Source organism: Columba livia, chromosome 3, assembly GCF_036013475.1.
Source record: "Columba livia isolate bColLiv1 breed racing homer chromosome 3, bColLiv1.pat.W.v2, whole genome shotgun sequence".
NCBI classification, from domain to species: Eukaryota; Metazoa; Chordata; class Aves; order Columbiformes; family Columbidae; genus Columba; species Columba livia.
Window position 1 is genome coordinate 22,440,447 of NC_088604.1, and position 26,720 is coordinate 22,467,166.

The 26,720-nt window shown below is 39.0% G+C and overlaps 1 protein-coding gene across 11 annotated transcripts in view; it reads left to right on the top strand.

The window, feature by feature from the left end:
• The window catches only part of ARHGEF10 (Rho guanine nucleotide exchange factor 10), a 116,883-nt gene that overhangs the window by 12,538 nt on the left and 77,625 nt on the right, over positions 1-26,720 (top strand). For 8 of the 11 annotated variants that reach the window (XM_065056036.1, XM_065056039.1, XM_065056046.1 and 5 more), the window contains exons 2-7: positions 1,552-1,627; positions 19,194-19,364; positions 20,657-20,953; positions 22,054-22,120; positions 23,308-23,387; positions 24,492-24,548. In XM_065056036.1, the coding sequence (XP_064912108.1) occupies positions 1,591-1,627; positions 19,194-19,364; positions 20,657-20,953; positions 22,054-22,120; positions 23,308-23,387; positions 24,492-24,548 (709 nt within the window). In that variant the 5' untranslated portion in view covers positions 1,552-1,590. The remainder of the gene's footprint in view (positions 1-1,551; positions 1,628-19,193; positions 19,365-20,656; positions 20,954-22,053; positions 22,121-23,307; positions 23,388-24,491; positions 24,549-26,720) is intronic. The other 3 variants (XM_065056037.1, XM_065056041.1, XM_065056045.1) reach the window with 1 other exon arrangement.

Genomic DNA, 26,720 nt, shown 5'->3' on the forward strand with positions numbered 1-26,720 from the left:
TGGTGTGGCAAAATGCGTTCCAGACACTTATAAACAGGAACACGCCTTTGAGCTCTGCAGATATAAATTGTAGCGAGAGGCTTTAGGAGGGACATTGTATAGTAAAAGCATGTAATGGAATGTTTCTTTCTGTTGCAGACAGATGTTGTATATGTGCATGAATCCCTTCTGAGCCTTGGCTCTGAAGCTGCTTGGTGTTGTCTAGGACTTGATAAAGAATTACCAAAGCTTAAGAGCATTTAAAAGGGAATGTTGTATGCTTAGATAATGCAAGTTGTTATGAATTGTCTCATCGTATGAAGATCTTATGCTATTAGAGTTATCATCCTTCCTGGCACCTCTGTCCTGATGATTTACCCTTGCATACCTGATGTTAGGGAGATAAATTGTCTGGTACCTTGTGAAATTGGATCCTTTTTTGAGGCACTTCCTTCCATTTACTGCCACCTCTTCTGTAAGTGGCAACTGATTTGACCTCTGAACCATGATTTTAGTTTATTTCTCCACTGTACCTTGAATTTCACTGTCTTCTTCAACTTGCTGTTTTCATACTTCAGCTTTATAGACTTTCCAAGGTCTTGAGCTGTTTTGTGTGCTTCTTTAGGTTAATACCTATGGGCTGCTCAGGATGGACAGAAAATTTAGCATTGTCTCTTCCAGTCTTGTGTGGCTCTCGGAAACTTACTTTTGCTCCTCAGCCTTGTTCTAAAAAATCTTTCTTTTTTTATAGACTGTTTCTTGAGTTAGAGTGAAAGTGGGGTTGGGGCAGAGTATGTGCATTGTTCAACAGATGATACTGGAGTATCGCTATTAAATACTGTTCTGGGGAAGGAAGGAAAGAATGAGAGAGAGAGAAAGAAAGAACTTCTCTCATGGGGTTCTGAGCTTTGTTTTCTCCTAGGGTGTATTCTGGACCAAAGTATGGGAATGCTTTGTAGGTTTATTCTTTTCCTTAGAACATGAGACTGATGGCATTTGAGAAAAGAGGAGGAAAGAGAAGGTGCTCAGGAGACTTGCTCACTGGTACTTCACTCTTGGAAGAGGTGGAAGCAAAGGGCCTGACGTGGAGTTTTTAAGATTGACAAAGAAAATAAAAGAAAGGAAAAGAAGAAGCTGTTTATAGAGTATGTAGTTAAAACTTATGATTTCTGATTGCCAAATGGAGAAAAGCATCATCAAAATTGATGAGTGTCCTAGATTTTTCCCCCCCTCTCTTTTCTGAAGATTTTGAAACGGAATATACAGTCCAAAGAGGCATTGAAATAACATGTTTTAGTAATCTGCTTGTGATTGTCACAGTGGGAGCTGCAGAGTACTGAATAGTTTGAAAACCTGATCTTTCTTCAGCTGGCTTATTGAGCTCATTACAAGAATTGGCTCCAATACCGAGGGCTGTGTACATTTGGACTAGATGCGTTTTGAAGCAAGAAGCCAGGCACATTTCCTCTCTTCCATAATGGTATTAGCTAATGGGTATGAGCTTGGCCAAACTGAAAAGGAGTGTCTCAGTTTTTGGAAATTATACAAAACATGTTCCCTTCATTTTTGCAGGATTTTTCAGGCTGCTAAAGACGCAGTGGATACTCTAGGATGGACACAGAGGAATTCCCTCCCCCACCACCAGAAGGTAATTGAAATAGTTTGGGGTTTAAAGCCAATTTTGTTGTAACAATTTGATTATATTTCCAAAAATGTCTTTCCCAATATCACCTTAAGGCTTGGTCCCAGTTGTATTTTGCTGAAACATGAACTCCTGTTGTCTGCCCTGTCTTGTTCTTGGACCTTGTTTGCTGGTGCTGTGAGATGATGATGAGAAGAAACCTGGGGAGCAATTGTTCCTTACAGTCCAAATCTGCAAATAGCTGTTTCCTAAGGCAATGTTGTGTGGACTGTATCATCACACCTTCATCATGCACTTTGGCAGCCTCAAGTGTTCATGCACAGGGTGCCCTCTAGAGAAAAAACAAGTGAAGCCTGTGGCATGGGCAGGATGTTTGGACCAGTGTCCCAAATGCCTGAACAGATTTGGATTCTGAATTGAGAGGACAGAGTGGTGTGAGTTGTTTTCTGTTAGGGCATGATCTGTGTCCACCAGGCATACTTAATCTGGGCGATGTCTGTTGAGGACTGTAGCTGAAGGACCTTCTTCTGATGCTGCACTTGTCTAGCCAGCATGTGTTCCCATGGGGAACAGAAGGGAAACGTGCATAGCTGAACCTCTGTGTGGTCTCAGCACAGAGATTTATGGAAGAGTATTATATGTGCTGGACTGCGGAGCTGGTTCTGTGAAGTTCACACTCGATGCCCATTGCTTGCTCTATATTGTTAGCTACATGGCTGCTTCTGTAGCCCAGGTTTCAGAGGGCGTAAAATAGGATGTAGAAAGATGCCATGTTATTGCCTTCAGCATTTATGTTTTCTGTAAAAGAATATGGCTGTTTTTTTTCCTGTTTGATTTCCTGTAAATGCACCTTCGTACAGTACTTAGTATTATGTATTCTAAGTCCTAAAAGGATTTCGCTTTTGATAGTTGGATGCTTGGAGATTTCTTAGGAGTGGAATGATCTTCTTCTGATCATCCCCGAGCACAAGTTTATGGAGATGTGGGTTATGGAGACCTGTGGTTGAACCAAGTATAGCTGTTCTTAATTTGGTAAAGTTGCTAGTATAGTTTGTATAGGTAATGGCTTTTCCATGAATTTTTTATCTGTCATTTATATAGGACATTATTACTCATAGACTTACAGTCTATTGTATGTATCGATATATGCATATATTAATATATGTATATTAATAATACACATTCTTGCTTATAGGACATTTTATTTATTGTACACACGGAAGTTATACCTAAATGAAGCCATTTAAATATGAAAGATGATTTATCTTAGTTTGGTTCAGCTGTAGCTGTTTAGTAGTTTGGGAATTGCCATCGTAGATCAAATCTGCTTTCTCCTTAACTTAGACAGTGCCACAGATAGAGGTCTGTTACTAGATACTGCCTAGGACACTGGGAATGGGAAAGAAGCAGAAAGTTGTGAAATCAGCTTTTAATGGGTTAGATTTCTGGCCGGCATTGTTGACAGTTTTATTTATGGCTTGAGGTATCACTGAGGCTATTGTTGGCAAAAATGCTTTTCCTGTCCTTGTTCTAATCCACGTGGTCAGGACTCTGAGTTGAGCTCTGTTTTGTTTAGTGACAGTTACTGTGAAACTGTCTCTATGGGATAATATATCTCCAGAGCAATGTAGTGCTGTGGGGGGAGAGTCCATCCCTAAGGAATCGATATTTCCACTTGAGCAGGGGCTGCTGATGTTCAAAGACAGTTAAAATTGTGGCAGCAGCTCCAACTCTGTTCAGCATGTCAGTGTGTGGGATACTCTGACAAAAATTCAGGGTGACGTAGTTCAGTACAGTTCCAGAATTCAGGTTCTTTCTCTGCAAAGCTCTTTGTGACATGTAGAACTCTGTGTATCGTGTCCTTATTTTCAGACATGTCGCTCCTTAATAGGCTGGGATTAGACTTATTTAACATAAATTGAGATTCTGCTCTATCTGATCTTGCATCAATGGATGCTTTCCCTGTTATGTCAAAAAGCTTTGAAACTGTTGGAACCTGTATTTTTTTTTTTTACTTTACCATTGCCAACTCTCTTAAAATAACATATTAATAAAAGGAATATCAGTGAAGATGGATGTTAATACTTACACTGATAGACACTTCAGTTCACTTTCTAGATAGTTCTCATGAGCCATTTTGCAGGTGGAAAAACAGTGAGGAATTTAGGGCCAAGTACAACTATAAATACACATAACAGTTAAAGGAAGGAAACATATAGGATTTTTTTTTTTAATAATTGAGGGTTTTTTTTGGCATGTGTGTACACTGACTGCACATGGTGTCTGCTCAGAAGGGATGCACAGGACCTGCCAGCTCTAACAAACTAGTGTTGAAAGTTGCATGGGTTCCTTTCCCTTTGCAGATGTGTATACCTCGCATTATAAATCTCGATTTTATTCTTGTCAAGTAGATTTTCTATGATTTTGACAAGTAACTTCCACAAATGTATTTGTGTTGATCCTAACATATACAAAGGGGAAAAGCAATGGTAAACCTTCATCTTTGTCATGGAGACGTTGTGAAAATGTACATGAAAACTAAGCAAATAAATTCATGTTAAATAATGTCTTTTCATTAGCAATAACCATCTGAATCTCTACTTTGTTTAAGTTAAGGTACAGTTAGTACCTTAGTCAATAGTATGGCTTCTTCTCCCACTTCTTGATAAGGAAAAAATGCATGTGATAAAAGAATGGAAAATAACATAGTTTACCTTTATTTCTTTCATTTGTTATGCTTATGCAACATATCTGCTGATAGCTGTTTGGACATTCCTTTCATGCATTGTTAATTAGGCAGTGACAAGTCTGTGCTAGTTAAATCCCTTACCTCAGAGCAAATTCAAGTACTGAGGAACTTCAGAAAAATTAATGCTTGTATGCTCCTTCCTCCAGACTGCTTTAAAAAGAGATTCTTCTTCTAACCATGATTAAAAATTCCCTAGTATTTTTCTCTGTATAATTTGAATGAATGCAAGTTTTAGCAGCAAGGGAGCAGTTGGAGGGGTGTAGATGCAAAGGCTTTCCTGGCTAAGAGATGATAGTACTGGCTCATGTTCCCTTCTCTAGTGTGTCTGTGCATATGAATTTATGCACAAAGTAATGGTATTTAGATTTCATATGTAAAAACTTTCCATATGTATTTTGTGAAATAAAATGGATTATTTTTATTGTATCAACAAAATCCTTTTTCAAAATAGCGTATTTTATCATGGCTCTATGCTATAATAACGTTTTTAATTAGTTGTTGTAATGGAGTGTCCTTAACCAAACCCATTTAGAGAAGTGAGGGATATGCTGTGAACTGCAGACTATGCAGCGAGGAATTAAAAGGCTGGTAATTCTGAGAATCAGGAATCACATCGTACTTCTGTAGAGGAGTCATCTTTACTCTGACCAGCTAGGCCTGGAGACGGGATGTATAAGGCTGAGATTATGTTTACATGTGATGGCCTGTGTTTGTGCTATTACTGGTTTATTAGGAGGTGTGGTCTCTGCCTGTTTTTAACTTCTTTGCAACATCAGAAGATGTTTTTCAAGTAAAGTAGAAATCCTTTGCTCTAAGTAGAGGACTTAAGAGGTATTTATCGGGGCCTGTTTCAGAAGGAAAACCAGCTCTGTTTGCTCAGCAAGATGAATACCTGATGAACAGCTTCTTGCTGTTCCCATGGAAGCTGGGAAGTTGTTCTCTATGTGTCAAACAGGCTTCTGGTTTTGCATTTTCATCTCTGAATATGTTTGTTTCTCTCTCACTATTTCTGGTACGTGGCACTATACCTCATATGATTTCTCTGTGAAACCTATAAGAAAATGTTCAGTGTACTTCCTCGTGCTGAGTATACTTGCCAACAAGTCATCCCAGTTGTCCTACACTGAGTTGCCTTTCACAAGGCCTAAAATAAGCTTTAAGCTCTGTTTTGTAATTAACTGAGTGTATCAAAATAGGCTAATATAAAGTGATGAGATTTTGAGTGTGGCTGCATTGCAGTACAGTTCTTGAGTTGTGAATAGATACTATATTTTGTTTCCTTTTTATAGGAAATAAACATATGAGATATTAAAATTCTAAAGTGAAATACTGAAATTTCAGTGTCCACACAAGGACATTGTGAGAATTAATTTGATAGCATAGTCTTTGCATTACTGTCAAATATTCTCTTTGCTTTTAACTCTTCTTCATCTGGGAAGCATGAGGTGCCCTTAAGGACCAAGTGTAGTGAAGAGCTGGATGTTCACTCACCTATCCCGCTATTCCCAGTACTGTGGGTAAAGCTGGGTGAGAAACCTTGTTCTGCTGAACTTTGGGATCTAAGATGTTCTTCAATGGGATTTTGTTTTTCATTTTTTAAACTGAAAACAGACTGAGGATATTTCCTATACACCAATTACAAAAGCATTGTATACACCTTTTTATACAAATGATTAGTTCTCTAGGGCAGTGAGCAGAATATTTCTTTGTTCCTCATATGGAGAGACATAGAGCAAGGAGGCCAAGGACTTAAATCTGGATATCCTGTATGTGATTGAGTGTTGTGATTATGTCTTTCCGTGGTTATTTTTTGTCGTTTGCCTGCCAGGGCTGGAACACTAAAATAGTTGTAGTTCCTCTGTCCCTGAGAAGGAAGTCTGGCTGCGGGTGAGAAAGAGTGAAGTAGGAACATCTATACTCCAACAGAAGTTCCCATTGGGATGACTTTACATAGTCTAACAAAAAAAACTTAGAAAAAAAATGTTTATTAATCCTAGTAGGGAACTGCTGGACTGCTGCCGTGTTTTGCTGTAGAGATGACTGTTTCTCCACTAGGGAAACTGCATTTTATTCTGTGTGCTATATGTATTTCTTTCAGATTGCTTAGTTACCTTTTGTGCTGTTTAGTGAATGGTTTTGTAGTTTGTTTAGGTTTTAACTGTATTAACAAGCTGATTTTGTGACTGAGAGAAGCAGTCCAATTGGGGCTTTTATACTATTGACAAGGAAAGCACTTGTACAATTTGGTTTATGGAAGTGAAAAACACCGGAGGGACGTAAGATTGTATTTCAGACTAAAGTAAAATAAAAAGACATTACTTACTCTGATAGGGAGATTGAAATAAGAACACTGCTTAAATTAAACTGCAGCTGTAAGGGGAGTTGGTCTTGTGCTGAACAGCATTGTTTGTTACATATCTATTTCCAGCGTACAGACAGTTACAAATGATGGTAAAGGGGAGCCAAGATTTCAGAAGAATGAGAACAGAATATGAATTGTAGTTATGAATGGTCCCTTGTTTTTGAAGCTGGCAGTAGCTTGCTGGTGTCTGACATCCCATCTGTAACAGAACAATTTATTTATTTCTGAAGATCACAATTCTCTCAGTAAATCAAGGAAAATGCATTGTTTAAGGTAAGGATCAATTATTTTGTGTGACAATTCAGACAAGCTGTGTAACAGAGTAACAAGAAAATTCCCAGTGCAAGAGTGCAGCTACGGTGTCACGTGTCACTTCTAGTTATGTGGTTTTTACTTCTAGCCAAATGTGTTTGAGCATGGGGAAAAACAAGAGATAGAAAGAAAATAAGTAGATTAATTGAAAACTTATTTCTGTTTTTAGCATCTACAAAGAAAACATAGTTTACATAGATGCAATGATACATTATTTTGTTTTGAAGTAATCCAGTAAAATGTTTTTGAGATGTTTATAATGTGTTAAATGATAAAATGTGGTTCACTGTCACAGACTTCTGAGAGGCTGACTTAATCCTTTTGATTGTGTTTGATGTTTTCTTTCTGAATAATAAGCTTATTTTTTCTATTCATTCAGCTGCTCGGTAAGGTGACTGCACTGCTGGACCTAACTTGCTGGCTGTGTGCAGCGACAAGGCCCAGACATGTTGATCGGACAGAGCAACTGATGATGAGATAAAGGGCTTCTGAGGGATGGCAGCAAAACTTTGCCTTTGGTCTGGGGTAACTGGTATTGTTTGCCTAAAAGACAAACAATTTGTAAAGGAATTTGTACTGATTTGGGGATATTCTTGCAATCAATATTTGTGTAATCTAAATTCTGAAATTTTAGTTTCAAACAGTAAGGCAACATATAAGGAGAGGTGTTAATTATTTTTTCTTTGCTTCTTTTGCCTTTTCAGTACATATATCTAGCATTAACTAGATAAAAGTTGCTGCAAAATAACTGAGGAATTTTTTCATTTGGGTTTTTTTAATTCCATTTTACTGATCTCAGTAAATATTCACTAACCATGCCTAAAGCCTGTGTAATGATTCTACTCTAGTGTTTACAGAGAGATTAACTTTTTAATACATTGTTATAATTCTTTTATCTTGTACATGAGCATGAGTAAAAACTTGTTTGCCTTATGGTAAGTTAAATAAAGTGTCTGAATTATTGAATGAAACATTTATTAGGTGTTCCTTGCTTTTGCTGCAGTGAGGAACTGAAACTATGCCTAGCAATGTGAGAAAAACCTAACTTGATCAGCATTTTTTGGGGAAAAACTCTACAGCCTCCTACGTAGATTTTCTTTTTTGTTTCTCATCGAACTAATCTTTCCAGGAAATGTGACCTTGTCGTAGTTTCATTAAAATGAATACAGAAGATGATTTAGTGTGTCATAGAAGGGTTGTTGCAGGAATACATCTTGTCATTCAATAGTCTGTTGTGAGCTCAGTAACTTTGGTTGGGTGAAAGCATGATAGCTCCTGAAAAATCTTGTGTTGTGCTGGTACAGGTTTCTCTGGGGCTGGAAGAAGAACACGTGTACTCCTGTGCCATGGGGATGCCCACGCTGATGGGCAGCTTCCCAGTCTCTGTATGTCCCAGCTCTGCGTGCCGCAGGGAGAGACAGAGGGAAATCCAGGTGCTGACGTACAATGTTGCCCTGCGAGCAGTGACTTGGTTTGGTGCAATGTGTTTGGAGGATCTTAGCGGTCTCCTGTATTGCAAAGGAAGGTGGAAGTAAAATTGACTTTGGCTGGGGTTGCTCCTTGCATGTCTGATGGTGACCTGCTCATGTTTGCACACGGAGAACGCTTGCCAGCCAAATGCTTTAAAAGACTCTTCGTGTTTGAATAAATTCCTTCCCAATTTCCATGCGGACTAGCTGAAGCTCTGAATCGTTGTCGTGGGTTTTGATTGCGGGGTGACAATAAAACCCTGGCAGATGTATTGTTAACCCCCTCTCCCCCCTCTTCACCCTTCAGCCCCTCCCTCTTCCCCCTTCCGACTCAGGACAGGCGATCGGGAGGAAAAGGAGGACAGAGAGAAGAGAGTTGGAAAAATTAAAAATGTTTTACTAATGTTACTAATAAGAATAGAGAAAATAACTCAAAATATACAAAACCAATCTTGAAAGTCTCAACAACTGCAGAGCTGGCACCCAGAGTCCTGTACTGGACTCTGCAGCCAACCGGAGCTGGATTCAGTCTGTCACTGGGCCTCAGTTCGCAGGGACGACTAGCAAGGTCCTCTCCTAATGTCGGCCATAAGCAAAAGGGATGTCATCCTCGTGATTTCCACTTTTATATGAAGTATTCACATGAATGGGATGTTACACTCAGTTGGTCAGTTTCTTGGTCACCTGTTTCTTGTTGCCCCTCTCACAAGAGGTGCATCCATGCTTATCAATAACTTCGCATTCCATTGCTATGTTTACCAAAACATGTGTCTGGTTCTCCAGGAAAATGCAGCTAATATGAAGGCTTTAGCTGACAGTCACATTCACTAAAAGAGGAACTTGTTTTTTAATGAAACCAGGACAATCGTGAAGTCTGGTTGCGGTGGTTGTCTTGGGCCAATGCTGAGGCCAAGGCGGGGCTTCCTTTCTCCTCCATGGGTAATGAAAGGAGGTGATGAGAAGGACTCTGAAGCTGATGGGTTGCAAGGTCCCAAGGAAACACTATTGTTGCCCAGCTCAAGCCAGTGTCCACTGAAGTGATAGAATTTCTGGTAGAAGCTGTGTTAAAAGGGTAAAACAGGATTACTGAGAGTTCAGTTGGTGAGTCTTGATGTAAGAATTACTGGTTTTATGAGATTACGTGAATTCCTGAAGTATACTTTTTTTGAGCTTAACAGGACCTTAGGATGTGTTAGGGAGTAGACTTCCCTAACAGCATGTTAGGGCAAAGAAGAGCAAGATGCGTTATAACAGTAACTAAACCAAAGAAAGGGAATGCTGTAAAACTAACTCCCACCTCACTCCCCCTTTGTTGCTGGGATAATGGATTTGTTAGACTTCATTTACAAATCAGTCTTCATTTACAAATCCTGTGTAGTGCTCTGTAGGCTGGGTGAAAGGTTAACGACAGAAATGAGTACGTGAGAAGCCAGCTGAAATCCAAAATATTTTCAGTATTGTCCAGGATTTACAGGATGTGGCGGTTCTGTTCTGGTCTGTAACAATTTTTCTGTAGTAAAAGATGCTGTAAGTGGCTATAGAAGCTGATTTCTAGTTTGTTTCCTTGTTCAGAATACATTGAGGAGAAATGCAAATAGTTAAATCTAAGTTATTTTTAAGCATGTGAACAGGTTGCATGCAGTGTTCTGGCAGCCTTACAGGGTGTTATTGTTGGGAAAAAGGAACCTGTGGCAGCGTGTCCAAAAAGACCAATCGATTCCCAAAGCCACAAGCATCTTCTGAGCCCCGCCTGGGCTGTTACGACAGAGGGAGGCTCAGCACATGAACACCTCTGATCTTGTGGAAGGATGTTGCTAAATGTGATCCAAGACCTGGAGTGCTTCAGCTTTTACTTTGGTTGGGTTGCAGCTCTTTGCAGTATGATATACCGTTTATGTACCCAAACTCTATGTTTTATTCCTGTGGAAGTGGGATCTGGGGCTTCACCTGTCTTAGGCCCCCAGGGTCTCTATCTGCCAATTTCTGTTTCGCAAGACTCCCAGTTACTCTTAAAGTCCTTTCAGTCCAAGGTGTTATCAAATTATAAAGCAGTTTCATGTTGCTAATTGGAATTGAACTTACTGTATTAGAAAAGTGTGTATTCCTCAAACCATTAAACAGTAATTGCTTCAATGTAAAAAGTAATTATTTGGAAAACTAAATATTAATAGATGATATATGCTAGAAAAAAATGTGAAGGAGTAAAGAACAAGCCAGATTGCTTTCACTGTTGGAGTTTTCCTTAAAAATGGTTATTTTACCACAAAGAAATCAATTACATGGCCAAAACTACACTTGCTAGGAAACCTTTCTGTTCCTTTTTTTTTTTTCTTTTTCACATGACACTTGTATCTGGTTTGCCAACATGCTCCATCCCTGCATGACAGAGCTACTTTTTTTTTTCCCCAATGACTTTGGAGACCTGCTGCATGATTTCTGTTTTATTTAGCTCTCTGGTTTTCCCGTTCTGTGCGTGGGACTGTCTGTTGCCCAGCGTGTTGTAGGCGAGTTCAGCAGTTAGTGTGCACAGTGGCTGAGGCTGAGCTCGGCTGCGCAGCTGTCGTCAGCACCTCTGTCTACCGACAGACATGCCAGACAGAAAGATACCTTTTGTGCTTTGACTGCTATACCTCTTCTTAGGTGCCTGGTAGCATTTATACTAATTTAGGCTGTTAACCTTGGTACTATTAAGTGTTACGTGTGTTAGTATTCCTTTAACACTGATGGAAAGCTAACAGCCTTTAATATGGATGGTTTTGGTTGTAGGTAGGGATCTGTCATGCATTTATGCAGTTTTTGAAATAAATGACTGTATGTATTTTCTTTATAGCATCTCCATTTAAGGACTTCACTTGCTGCACATCAGCAACATTTTGCAGTGAAATTTTAATGGCAGAATCTTCTAATATGGTGCTGATGTACAAAAGACCTGCTCATCCAGAGACCAGGCTATGTTTCTGGCCATGGCAGGAAATACCAGTTTCACCACCATGTCAAGTATGAAGGCGGTTAATGTAAATGGTCACAAAATGCTGATTTTATATAGGAGCTATTCTAATTATACCATAGCCAGCACTTAAAAGTGTCTTGTGGAGTTACAAAGGAATACAGGTCTTGCTGGTGGAGCTGCCACTACTCTCCAGACAGCCTAGTTCATGTCTAATATTTTTATTTTAGGCTTTTAGGTTTCTTTGCAACTTGATTATATTAATTTTTAACTATTTTTAAGCTTATATTTTAGCATTGTGAATAGTTCGTAAGGTTCAATGCCTTTGGTATTTGTAAATTTTTCCTAACATCCACAGATCTGGGTTTTATTTAAAGAAATAAAATTATTTAGTATTTGGCATGCTGTTGTTAGCAGTCTCTCTCTGAAACTTGAGCAGGCAGACTCATCGTCCTTTTGACTTCAGTTTTGAATTTGTTTCATATCCAGAAGAATAATATGTGTTGTGCATGCTTAACAATAAAATTAGTATGTAATGTGTGTATTTATGAAATACTAGAGAGGCATTTTTACTTATTTGTTTGTTTATTTGCAGGGAAATTCCGTTAATTCATGTGGTTTTGCTTTCGTTTTTTGTTTCCATCACTGGAAACACTTTTTGCATGAATGTGTACTGTCTATTTTTGTTGGGTTTTTTGAAACTGTTTTCCACAGAGACTTGTGATGATGACGTTGCGGTCATGGTTTGGATGCGCGCACGAACCGTGTGCAGTTTGCAGCGTGCCTGTCCATAGGGACCTGGGCTTCCTGCAAGTGAGAGGGGAAGGAACGTCCTTGTCTCCGATGTGCTCCTCAGGGGAAGGAGTGCTCACTGTGTATTTTTGTGTACACAGTTTTGCTCTAGACTTTTCTTTCCCTGAGCAAAGTAGGCACTTTTCACCTGCATGACCATATGAGGAAGTGGTATATGGATGCCAGTGGTGTGTTGGCAAATGTCACACTCAGACTGGGAGGTGTCAGTGAAGGGCAGTGTTCGGGGGAGAACTTGCTCTTAAAGCCAGCCCCCTCTCACACGGTCCCTCCTGCCCTGTCACTCTGCACATCTCACCCCTCGCCCTGCCCAGCTGCCAACGGAGGGCTCATTTGGGGAAGGCAGCATTGATCAGAGGATCATAGAATAGTTTGGGTTGGAAAGAACCTTCAAAGGTCATCTAGTTCAATCTCCTGTAATGAGCAGGGACATCTCAACTAGATCAGGTCGCTCAGAGCCCCATCCAGCCTGGCCTTGAATGTCTCCAGGGATGGGACATCAACCACCTCTCTGGACAACCTGTGCCCGTGTTTCACCACCCTTATTGTAGAAAATTTCTTCCTCCTCATGTCTAGCCTGTAACTCCAGCCTCTTCCAGTTTAAAACTCTTACTCCTCCTCCTGTTGTAACAGGCCCTGCTAAAAAGTCTTTCCCCATCTTCATTATAGGCCCCTTTTAAGTACTGAAAGGCCGCAACAAGGTCTCTTTGGAGCCTTCTCTTCTCCAGGATGAACAACCTCAACTCTCTCAGCGAGTCCTCACGGGAGGTGTATGTAAGCCAGGCGCCAGAGTGAAAGAATATTTAACTTCAGTTTTCTCTCCTGATACTGAACAAGTCATGGTCACAAGTGAGAGATGTGAGCAAGTAGAAAGTACCATGTTGCTTTTTAGCTGTTGGAATGCAGTCTAATCAGCGCTAAAAAGCTGTGAGAAACTAGAGGCAATCCAATGATGACTGAGTCTCTTACACGCTTTTTGCTAGTTCCTGCTGAATGTGAACCAACTGTCAATTTCCAAAGGTTACATGGTGGTCAAATCAGGGAACTTTTGCAGGCACGGGGTTCACCTTCCTGACAAGTGCCGAGCCTCTGCTATGAAATTTCACCTAAAATGAAAAGTGAATAGCATGAGAGCCTGTTCGTTGGGGAACACAGTCAGCATGGTGTGTTTGGACCAAATGGTTAGTTTTACAAAAGTACCAGGAAATAACTTAATTTTTTAAGTTACCATTATCTACACGCTGCCATTTCTTATTTCTATCTAGTGCCTTGCACACTTAAGTAAGGAGCTGGGTAGATTATAACTCTTTCGAAATAAAGGGATTGAAAAGGCAAGTGTATCTCATCAGAGAAACTTTTGGAGTGTATCAAGGTTAAATAATAAGCACACATATGCCTGACTGTTTGCTTTGATTTTTGTAACCTTTGTACCTTTGTAAGTTATCAAATTTTATAATGCATAAAAATATTCTGAGATAGTATTTTTTTTTTTTAACTGAAAAGTTTTGTGTATTTCAAGGTACTCAAGAATTTGTAAATGTGGAAGAATTCAGGGAGTTCTGGTTGAAGGAAGGCGGGTCTATGCGGTCCCAAGTGTCTTTTTGCGATCCAGACTACATGAGTAAAACAGAAATGTGTTCTGCACATTGAAATAAGAACAAGCAGCTCCTGCCAGTCTGCTTTAGGTTCTCTTGTGTTAATATTTTTTGCAGCAAATAATAATCATATATTTTCCATCCAAAGTGTTGTACACTTATTTTCTTCATCAATCAGTGTTAGGTAGTGATGTCATAAAAGTGACTACAAATGTTTATCATTTAGAAAAATAAAGAAAATTTGGCATTCAGTGAATATACAAGATAGATTACACTCTAGAGGTGCCCCCTCACCACAATTAAAAAAACAAAAAAGAATGTGTTGAAAGGAACGTGACTGTTAGACGGAGAAAAGAAAAATGGTTTTCCTTTCCAAGAACATGCATATTTACCATGTCCTGCAGTCTTTAGAAAATTCTTTGTCATAGTCTTTCAAATGTAATAGATGCATTTCTTCTTTTTGTTCCATAGTTCCCTGCTAACTTTAATTAAACAGAAAAGGGCTGCAACTGATTGCAGGGGTGACATGGGTGACATTCTTAATTTTACAGAAGCCTTACTTTATTTGCTAAATATGTTTTCCAAACCTTAAAACATAACATAAAATATCCACATTTCTTGCATGCAGTATGCCTATCATCCAGGACTTCCAGGTTTGTTGTTACTGTGCTCCAGATGGCTGAGCTGTTCCTGCTCGGTGTTCTCTTTCTTCTTTTGTCATGATTTTCCATGGAAGAAGCTCAGTTGACTTCTTCAGGATCGTCTCTGATTTAGGCAATTGGAAGGCAGGACGGGCTTTTGGGATGCTTTTAGCCTTTTGCATTCAAAGTGCTCTTGATAGTAAGCGCAGAGCTGTTTTGTCTTACTTCTTTATCTCTAAAATAAACTGTTGAAGAAAACTATTAATGAAGCTTCACTAGCTTAATCTGGGCTTTGAAATTCATGTCAATTTTAAACTTGTAACTCTTTAGCTGTATGACATGGAACTATAAATAGTTTAAGGAAACGAATGGGAAAGCAGACAATACCAAGAATGCTTTGCAATTGGCAAAGCAACCAAAAATTGTTTAAATTTGCTTATGCCCCAGCAAGTCTCTGTAAACACAGCCTAAGTTAGCTTGGTTTTGAAGTAAGCTTAAGAAAAAAAGTCATTTCACCAAATAGCATAGCACAGAAAAAAGCCATAAATCCTTGTGTTGTGCTAACAATTATGAGAGTGTATATTCATTGTTCTAATCCTAAATTCGCACTTTCACACTTACTTTAACTTCAAGGCAATGTTTCCAGTATATCAGCTTTTTTTATTTGTGCTTTAAAACTCCAAATAGAAGTGTTTAGAAATCAAGTAATTTCCCCGAAGCGTTTGCAAAGCAAATGCTGCAGAATGGTATTGGCATAAGATGAAAAAATTTAATTGGTTATTGTATTCTCATTGCTCTGGTTGGCATGTGTAAAGTTAAGGGTGTGAGTAGTGGTGAAAGGGCAAAATGGATTTTTAGTAACTAATTGAATTATTTGAAGTCATTCCAGGCAGACTCATAATGTGAAGCATTCTGTGATTATTTCTTTGGCAAAAAAAATACTGCATTTTAAAATCATGTGAAAAAAGAAATTAGTTGTCCTCTGTGTGGCTGGGGAGGGGGGTGCCTTTGGAAATCCCCCCCCACCCCCAGAGATTTTCTCTGCAAGCACAGTTGCCTGGAAATGCAGTTTTTTGTCTGATCCTTTTGATTTATAGTTAAAGGGTTGGAGGAACTGGGGCTTTTTTAATGAGCATGAAATTTTGCAAGATCTGTGGTGGTTTTCTGTAGCCAAATTCAGCCCAAGTGTTAACTGTGCTGTGTGTCATCCTAATTTATTGTAGCACTTCCCAAGTGCTTTCGTCTGGGTGTGTGTTCTTTTGACATAACACAAACAACTGTAGAAACAGTATGTATTTTCAAAACTATAGTTATTCAAGATTTTTTTTTTGTATGACATAATCTGTATTTATCTGCAGTGCTGAGCAGATCTTCAGTTGAAGCAAAAAGCCCCTCACCCTGTCTTTATTTTTGTTATTAAAATACTTTTTCCACCAAATGAAACAGTATGCCATTGAGATTAAAAGCTTAAAGAAGAATATTTTTATTAAGTATGAGACTGAAGGCATCAGTACATTTCAGGGGTTAAAGTTTATCTTTATACCTGTAGAATTAAGCAAATGCAGAAGTGATGCAAAGCTGAAATACGGTTTTAAAACTTCCTGCCCTTTCTAAAAGACATGTAATCTGAGAAAGGAATTTATAATTTTTTAGTCTGTTTTGTAATCCTAACCCACTGTCCCATCAGTGGTGTGATTTAATGCATCTTTCCAGACCGTAGTGCTCAATTGCAGGGTTCTGCGCCTTATTTATTTCTGATGCAAAGTAAATGTTTCTGAATAAAGGCAACAGGGCAGCACTAACAGCCATAACAGAAAAAAACATAGGTGGCACCTTCAATATTTTTCTTTTTTTTTTTTTTTTTTTTTAATATGAGTTGAGAAAATCAACTCCTATGTTAAGATTTCTTCCTACAATTGTAAACTATGGGTTGATTGCTTCTTTAGGGGGAAGGAGGAGGCACACGTTGCATCGGTTGACCAAAACAGGTTTTGCTTCTGTGTCCTGAGTCACTCCCTTTGCTTTTAGTGTCTCAAATTACCTTTTTTTTTCCTGTGGCAGGTCTTGTCTGTCTCTGGCAAGTGACATTGTGCTGGACTTGAGTGCCTGGGGAATCGCATCAGTGCAAAAGTGCTGGAGTAGAGAGTTATCAGGCATCTGATACCCGAGTTACTTTATATGCCCTAAGGAAGCATCTAGACCCAGAAGCTCCCTAATGCAGTAGCCTCAGAGGTGCCTGCTGCTCCCACGATGTTTCCCTGCATGGCTCAGGGATTTCTTAAGCACACACGCTTTTTCTTTTGCTGGTGCCTAGAACTGAGCTCCAGTGAGCAGGTGGGTTCATGGCTCTCAGCCTCAGTCCAGCAATGCCCCAGTTTCCCGAGTGACCTAATCCTGCAGAAGCTATCAACTCATTGCAGTAACGTATTCTTTCCCCTCCTCCCACCATGTCAAGTGCAGACATAGCTACTTCATGTATTTGAAGTGGTTGCTGCTGTGGTTCACTTGCATAGCACAGGAGATGAGTGGTGGATAGCAGTGTATGTGCACAAAAACTTGTGGTTTCGAGGCAGTCACCTGCTTGTGACTGCCATCTACATCCTGACTGCCCATCCTGCATCACTAACCAATGTGTCACACACTTGTAATCACGAAACCCCCTCTACTTAGTATTTCACAGGTTTGCGCTTTCCTAATTTGATGTACACAGGTATACTGAAAACATAAAGAAACTGAAAAAAACCCCCAGAAATAGAACACCACCACCAGCCACGTTTTCCTTCTTTTCCACGTTACTGTGAAGCAGCAAGTAGTACAAAGTCTAGTCAGATGGATGCTGAATCGGGAAGAATGCTGTGATTGTCGTGAATCACACGGAAGAGCTCTGCAGGATTTTTGCATCTTTCAGAAAAAAAAATATTGCTAATGGACAAAAGCAAAAATGAAAAGCCTTAATCCAAAGGCAGTCTTCTTACAGAAGGATTTTAAAAAAGCATCAAAATTAAATTAAATGTCCTGCTGCCTCAGCCATAAACCATGACAATAAATGCAGGATAACCCCTTTTTTGTTCCTTACGATTTTTGCAATTAGTTCACTTTTTCTCCTGCAGAGAGGCTGCATGAAAGATCTTGTTATTTGTGGCTGTGATAAAATATGCTGGCTCAGCCTGCCTGAAGAAACAGAAGCCTTGGCAGGAATGCTGATTACCATGACAATCTAAGCAGCCTAGAGCTGTGGTTTGTGTGGGTTTTATCATAAAGATACAAAACGTGTCCTGGATGGTAGAAAAGCTGATAATATCCTCATGACTCAGGAGTTCCAGTTGTCCTTGCAAGACTTTGTTTTTCGTTTTATGTTACCTGAAGAGGGGCAGGGAGAACTCTATCAACTTCACATGTTTTAATAACATATTTGTTCATTTACATATTTATCTCTTTTAGTATATATTTTTTGTGCTATAGTGACATGTTTTTTTTTAATAACGTTTTCTAAACATTGTGGAACACCTGTGTAAAAGTTAGTTATTGATCGTGGGTTTGAGAATGAGCTTATGAGGAAGGTCAGCTGGGCCAAAAACTTTCCACAGATGACGTTTCTGCCTCAAGAGGACCTCTGATAAGAGTTTCTCCTCCAGAAAGTGCAAGAGCAGCTAAGGCAGGTTGAGGGAAGGAGGGTGGGAGGGAGGGATGAAGCCCTTTTGTTTTGGGGAGCGGCAGTGAAGGTTTCTGGAAGCAGGGAGGAGGCTGGTGAGTTTGGGCATCCCTCCCTACAGCTGCTCTGGCCATCCCTCCGCTGTGCCGTGTCTCTGATACAAGTTTTGGGTGCTGTAGGCAGGCTTCATGCAGTATGAATGCACAGCAAAAACAGCAGTAGATAAAGCAGTGAGGGGGTTAAATCTTTTGTGGGTTCTCAAGACTCCTGTGAGTAGGAAAAATAGTGCAGGGACAGAAACTGTCCGGCACTTCTTCCTTCTTCCCCTCCCCAGCCAAATCTGTGCTGCGGGGTCTTCACAAGCAAAGACAAAAATACGCTTCGCATTCCCACTTCTCACCTGTATTAGGATGTAATTATTTCAGTCATTACTACTTCAAAGATAAGACCTAAAAAGCCACCCCCTGTATCTCCATCCAAGTGTACCTTGTGTGTGGAAACAGGGCTAATAGCGTGTTGTGTAAGGTTGTTGGTGCAAAACTATCCCAGATTGGAGCAGGGAAACCAATCTGCTGGTCACTTGTGATGTGTATGAAGAATGTTGCTGTCAGTGGCATTTTGACACTGTTAAGAAAGAATTGACCTAGAAGTTTGAGTTAGAGAGAAAAAGTGACTTGAATTTATAAAGTCACAAAGTCCCTGTACAAATAAATTAATCTGTGAACTTTTCTTCTTTGAAGAATCAGCTGCTTAAATGTTTTCCTAAAAATTTTTTAATTTTGTTTCATTATGACAAAAGCAAGGGCATTTGCATTATCAGTTCTTAATTGCGTTCCAAGTAATATAACTGTTGACACCAAAGGATTCATTGAAAACTCTGTGAGGTTATTATCATGTCAAGGAGCTTTTGTTCTGTTCCAGTAACCTAAAAATCTAAGGGTTCATTGTATAAGCTTCATTTGTAACATGAAACATTAACTGGTCTCATGAAACCATTATTAGGAGCAAACAACCAAATCATGTCTTCCTGCACAGTTCTAGAGCGTGAACCAAAAGCTACGGGCACAAATGATGAAGAGGAGGATGAGGGAGAACAGTTTGACTTTGACAGTGGAGACGAGATACCAGAAGCAGACAGGCAAGCCCTTGTGCCACCTCCTCCTGGTCCTGGAAACAGCACAGAGCACCAAGAGGCTCGTGCCGTAGGTAAGTCGGCCTGGTGTGCTGTGTCTCCCTTAGGCTAAAGAGCCAAGACTCGTTATTGGATGACTTTTCATGACAACACAATAAAAATACTTGAAAAAGAAGTTTGCAGGGCAATACCGTACAAGTGTTTGGAATATTCCTGCTAGTTACACCCGTGGTAGATTTGACAAGGTCCTCACATGTAATTCCTGTGAGGTTTCACATCCAAGTGCGACACCCAAAGCAATGGATTGGTCTCAGTCACAGTTCCATGCTAAAGGAAAACTTTATGCTCTTGCAGCTTTACTGCCGTGTGGATGGCTTGAGATAAGTTGCTTTCACAGCGAAGCTTGCTGGTTGCTGATCTTAAGATGATGTGAATAAAAATAAACAGAGCCTGAATGTGTGATATTTTTTTTTTTTTGTAATAAACAGAAGTTCTGTTTTATTAAACTTTAAAACATTTGTTACAACACATGCAGGCATTCCCAGTGCTGAGGTGTAGTCTGGAAATGGGTACATTTTGCTCAAATGTACAACAGCTGATTTTGCTGACTTTGATCTGATTTCCTTTTGTATGCAGAGTCATTGTGTTCATGGCAGTGAAAGATGGGTAACTCTTGGGTGGCTGCGCAGTTTGACAACCTGGAACTTAAATACCACCTTTCACTGAAAATCTGTTGCTCACTTACCCTTTTGTGAAGTTGTACTTACAGCTCAAAAACTTTAGATTGCTTTAGAGGAGCCTTTGGTTCTGCTGTACCTCAGCTGTACCTCAGCTTGTCTCAAGAAGTAACAGGAACAGAAAATAATTTATTTTCAAAGAGGAAAATCTTGCAAGTTCTTTCCCCTTTTCTTATAGGATACTTTCAGGACCATTCTTTCAGGACTTTCTCTTTCCTCATGACTATTCCTAAAATTTGTCTTGTATTTGTGTTTTTATGAGGTTCAAATTAATGTAGAATCCAGATTTTAACCTTCAGGGTTTAAAGCTGTTTTCAAGCATGTGCTTATGACAAGCAAAAGAGGACCCTGGCTATTGTCAGAAATCCTCCTATTCAGGGTTAAGGATCCAGTTATTGTTTTTCCATAGGCATCCTTGTAACCCAGCTTTTTTTGCTTCTATTGCGTTCCTCATCTGTAAAATGGGGAGGATAACACTACTGTGTGGGAATTTTGTGAGTCATAGATTGTAAGCAACTTCTATAGTAAGGAGCCTTGTCAGTGTTTAGGATATTTGCAGAGAGCAATATTAAGCAGATTGAATGGGTATGAAAATAAGACTTTATTTTTTTTTTTGTTTAATTTCTCAGCTAAAGGGACTGATAATTTAGAAAACAGTGAGAAGCTACCAACATTGGAACCTGCTGCAGAAGCCACTCCGGCCAGAGTAAATCCCTACTCAGTCATAAATATTTCACCAATTCAAGACAAGGATCCGTCTTCATCACCAGAACCAAGTCCTCAAGATGAATGTGCAAGTCCAAACTTGCCTGTTGGATATTCTGTTCCTGTCCCCTGTGGTTATGCTGTGCCATCTAATTTACCTTTAATAATGCCAGCATACTCCAGTCCTGTCATAATACGCAGCGTTTCTGTAGATGAAGAAGGTAACTGTATTTACACACCTTACTTTATTTGAAGGGGAATCCTTGTTTAACTTCAGGTACCTGTGCTGTTTCGTAAATGCTTGTGCAGCTGTCAGCCTGGACTGCAGGAGATTTTGTGTCAAAATATAAAAAGAATTCTATCCTGCAGAATGACCTAAGATTTCTTGTGACTGTGCTTGCTGTGCTAGGATTGAGATACTGAAGTAAAGATGTGTAAGAAAAAACCAAATGTATGCAGGCAGTTCTTTTTCAATCCTTCTATAAGTTGGTGACACTTGAACTTTATTTTGTGGCACTGTATTACAACATGTAGTACGAGGGAGGACTCCTGTCTTATCTTGCCATTAAGAATGATTGATGCTAATTCCCTTTTAATGTCATGAAATCGTTTCCAGAGCCATAGTTCAGTATTCAAGCCAAATATTTTTTTTTCTCTTACCTTATCATGCTTTATTTATGTCCTTTGTTCTTTAGTACAATTTTAAGACAGAAGAGGAAACTTGAAAGGGAAATAACTATAGATTATTACAGAAACAGGAACAATCCCCCATTTTGTTACTAGAATTGGCAAAGCTGACAACTTAATGTCAAGAGAGCAGAAGGAACAGAAAGCTCCCCATATGCTGCCTTTTTTGTCTCTCTTATAATTTGAATATACTGTTCTTCAGCTAGGCAGCAATGCTACTGTAATTCCATGTACTGTGATACTTTTTTTTGCAGCCTTTGCTGTCCGCCACCATTAGGAATATTGGCAAGTAAAGCAAATGCATTCATGGGGTTGTTACTACCTGTAGAGGAATATAGGTTTGAGAGACTAGAATTAAATGCATCAGACATTGTAATTTCCTCTTAAACAGCTCTTATAACAAATTGCTGTCTCTGAATTCTTTCATTTGCAAAATAGTGTCAAGAAACTTCTAGTTTTTCTTTTTCAGGCATGTTTGAGAATAAAAATGTTGTGTAGAAGTAGATAATTCATTAGTAATGAACTAGTAAAATAAGTTTTTTATGCTAAAATGTACTGTTTGAATCACACTGATGTTTTATTGTTTAATTCCAAGCATTTTTCTGATTTTTTTTTTTTTTTTTTTCCTGCTTAGCAGGTACACAGTCAGCAACTGAAGAATGTCATTGTAATTCTGGAAACTCAGAGGAGCCTCAAAATAGGTGATTGCCAGTTCAGCATGTTTTAATCTTCTGTAAAACATTAATTTCTAAGGGGGCTTACATTTAATCAATCAAGTATTTTATTTTCCTACTGTGACACTTTCATGTTTGTTTATTTTAATTTTCTTAACTCCTTAACTCTGGTTGCCTACCAAAATCAGCACTGGTTGAGGTATTGCATCTATAACCATGCATGACATTTTTGAAGGAACCTAGGTTTAATTTCTGTAGAGTCACAGCAATGTCAGCTGCAACAAGCTGCTGGAGATCTCATAGCCTGGCCTGCTGCTTTCAGCAGGACTGCTGCCAGCACACCGTGAAATCAGCCATGGCCTTGGTAGATGGACTTTACAAATCTCAAAGGATGGAGATGCTGCAGCTTTCCTGGGCAGCCTTCCCTGCCATACAACCCTTTGGTGAATTCTTTTTCCCTAATGTCCAAAGCAAATACTCCAATATACAGTTTGTTGATCATTCTCCCTTGTGTATCATTGGCACAGGAAAAAAAAAAAAGCAAAGCCCAAACAAACCAGAAAAAAACAAACAAACCAAAACTTTCCATCACCTCCATAGCTACTGTATCTTTCAGGTAGTTGCAACTGCTTTTGCATCACCCCATGGCATCCTTTTCACCAGACTAAATAAGCTCCATATCTTCTGCCTCTTTCCTTGTAGGCCATACGCTTTAGTTTCTGACTTCCATTTCTGCACATCTCTCTAGAGGTGTTTTCTATTTCTCCAGCCCCTCTAGAAGAGGGGTGCTGGGAAGCCAGAACTGGACACGCTGCTGGAGGTTCAGCCTCACCAGCACCAACCAGAGGAGAACAGCCTTGACAAGCCCAATAGCTCCTGATGTAGCCCAGAATATCTTTACTCATATTTACAGTGAAAGAGCAGGTCTCAATTCGCTCCTTTCTAAGAGAGTGTTTCTGTGTTCTAGTAGAAGAATTCAAAAGCAAAATATTTCTTGAGTCTGAAGGGAAGTGTTTTCAATGTCTTGACTAAAATTGTCAGACTGTTAAACAGATTAATTATCTCCCGATTACATGCTGAAGCAGTGTTTTTTGAGTAATCGGCAACCTCAGAGTGTGAACTGGAAGACAGCAAGATACTTATTATGTTCACAGTTATTTAAAAACATTGTGGTGTATCTTTTAATGCTTTTGTTTTATGGCCTTTTTTTCAAGTGAAGATAACCAGGCCAAGAGAGAGGATGATGCTCTGGCTAAGTGGGTTGCAGATCCTGCAAATACAGCGTGGATGGAAAGTAAGTATCAGTGAGCACCAAAGCACAACTATAGAAGAAGGTCAGTTTTGAAGTTGTGATCGACAATGTGCGTTTATCTATACACACGCACACACATATATATATATTTTATAGGAATGTCCATGTTCACTTCTATTGTATTTTTTAAGACATGTCCCAGAACCAAGTTATACCAGTAAAATTTTTCGGTAGCATAATAAAATTGTGTATTTTAAAGTAAAATCAACGTACAGTTTTCCGTGGAGTCTATGGAATCACTTGTCACTGTCTTAAGGAAATCGTTTGGCTCCATCAATACATGTCCAGTGGAAATTTGCTCATGTTCAGAGTCTGCCCTGTGGCTGTGTATGAATTTGTTCTTCTCATGCAGTAATTTTCAAATAAGTTGTTGGAGAAGGTGGAAGAGAACAAATTGCCACTTTTTCTTAGTTTGTGTCCTTGGCTGGCAGCTGCATTTTACACCACAACAGAGACTGGGTGGTTTGAGGACAGGTAATCCTGCCTGTTCTCAGCTGTTTCCATGGGGCTGGAGGTTCATCTTATATGTCACTTGAAGTGACTGAAGAATTTGCATCTTTATCCTGCCTCTTAATGTAAAACAATGATCATTACATTATTTAGTTTTGTTCTTTTAAAAAAAAATGTTTATTAAGCTTCACTGCAGCCATTTAGTAAGGCAATGAGCGGCTTCTGACAATCACAGAACATACCATAGCACTGTAAAAAGAAGAGAGAAATGTTGGCTGTTGAATTGAATTTCGGTTTTCAGGCTGCCAAAGGTTTGCATAAACAGTGCAGATAAAAACATGAAAATACCTTATACTTGCATTATTTGAATGATGATTAGATGTACTAGCAAAATGTTAGTGGAGAATGAATCATATTTCCATCTTATTCATATGTGCCAATATAACCAAAATAAGGATATTTTGCTTGGAAGGAACTTGCAGTGATCATCTAGTCAATATGCCTGACCACTTCAGGGCTGACCAAAAGCTGAAGCATGTTATTAAGGGCATTGTCCAAATGCCTCTTAAACACTGTGTGTTGGTTCCATTAAAATTTTAGGGCGTTTCTCATTTTTCTCTTCTGTTCTGCTTTTAGACCCAGATGAAGTAATTTATGATGATGTGCCAAGAGAAAATTCAGACTCTGAACCAGGTTTGAGGTCTTTGTTTTCAGTGTGGTTCGTATTACAATGTGATGTGGAATTATGTGGATGTATACTTAATATGTTCATTAAGTACCTAAAATAAATGTAAATGTAAAACACTGGGTCAATAATTGGTAGGTCTTAAAAAGTTCAGAGTTAAACTAACTCTTGAAAAAGACTTTATCTCAGCAGGTCTTCTAGACAGCTGTTTTCAGAAGCTGAATTCTGCTGTATTCTGTAGATATTGTCCCAAATGCTCAAGTATTCTGTATATTAGAGAATTACAGTGTTGGATGTTGTATCTTTAGTGATCTAAACTAGGCAAGGTAGGTAGGAAAAGGGTGTTTTAAATAGTTAAATAATGTATTATAATGCATCATTGTCATGGTTATGCAGAGAACTCCTCTGTTCTTGAAAGTCCCCCTTCAACATAAAAGTACTTGATGTAAAAGATGGAAGAGGAGATTCAGAGCGGCTGTTTACCATCCTGATTGTGGCTTTACAGAAATGTTTTGTTTCAACTTTGTGGAGTGGTCCAGCTCCTGATGGCCTGACCGTGTTTGGAAGGGACAGAATAGATCTTTCAGTAGTTGCTGGAGCCAAGGTTTTACCTGTACTATGAATGGTGGAGCTGGGGCTCAGGAAGCTTATTTCAATGACTTCTTCACTCCGATTTGTTTTGCAGTTTTTGGTTATAGTGGAGACAGTGCTTAAAGCTTGGTTGCTACTGACTGATTTTTGTGTTTGAGTGGATTAGCCTGTTAGAAACTTGGCATTTACTTGTCATGGGGCTCAGAGGATGTAGATGTTTGGTAGTGAAGTTGTTAATGATTTGAGAAAATACTTAAGCTTTCTTGGGTGAAAACCACGTTTATCTTTAAAGCTCTAACAGTTTCATTTCTTGTCCATAGTGGTGCACATGCAAGGTGTTTTACAAATTATTACTGGAATTTGTTTCATTTATTATTTGAAAGTATGATGTTGCATTCATGACTTGAATGCTTTTATTACTGGAAGGTTCCTCAGAGGACTGTGTTGCTCTGGGCACTGTGGCTGCTCAGTCAGGAAACATGGACACCAAGGCCAGGAGGATGAGCTGGGGAGGAATATGGAACATGGAGCAAAGCTCTGCTGAGCATTTTGGTCAGAATTTTCAGTTTAACCCAGAAGATACTAACTAAAGTTTTGGCTTTCTGTTTTTTTCCCAGAGACATTGAAAGTTTCATCTTTGTACATTCATGAGCTTGGTGTTTATTTATTGTGTATTTTGTCAGGGAGACACCACTGTTCCAAAAATATTTGTAGCTGGGGCTCGGTCTACATCAGCACAGGGACAAGATATGTCCACTAAATCACTGGGTATAGCCTGCTCCAATACTAGTATTGCAAACTTTTGACTTCTTATATAAGTCTTGACTTATTTTGGCTATGATGATTCTCTTAAATTATTTGCTGTGCTAGATTTCCACTAAAATGTCTTCTTCAGTAAGTGTATTTTAAGGACAATCTCAATATGCATGGAGGTTTAAAATAAAATTGTTAAAATTTTATTCTTCCAAGTTAGAGGACATTCCTTGGTCTTAATTCTAAATAATTTAATTAATGATAATATTAAAATTTTATTATTGGTCACAATGTAGTTTTTAAATCACAGAATCCAGGATTTAGGCGGATGTGTAAAACACATCAGCTTTTCTTTCGAGAACATCTTTTTTCTCAATTTAAATAAAACTTCAATCTTAAAAATGAAAGCACAACTTCTGATTACTGAATTTAGTATGAGACAGCTTCAAATGAAGCATTGCAACCCCTGACAATAGGGAACCCTGGCAGAAGTGTCCACACTTCTCTACTTGTAATGACGAATGATGCTGCATGTAGAGTGCATGCTTGTTTCCTGATAACTAATTGACACTAAAAAATAATCCATTTTGTTTTGAATCAGTTTGTCTTGATTGACATCTGTGCTAATGAAAAGAGCTGTGTCTTTAACAGGTGATACTTTGGTCAGTCTTTGCAATATAGCTTTTTATATCTTGAAAAGGTTAGTACTTCAAGTTCTTAGATTAGATTACAGGCAAGGTAACCTGCAAATATGACTGATGGAATTGCAAGAATGACAAGTCATAATATTATAGTGTAATATGTTTCTTGCTACATTGGTCTTATCTGTTCTGCTT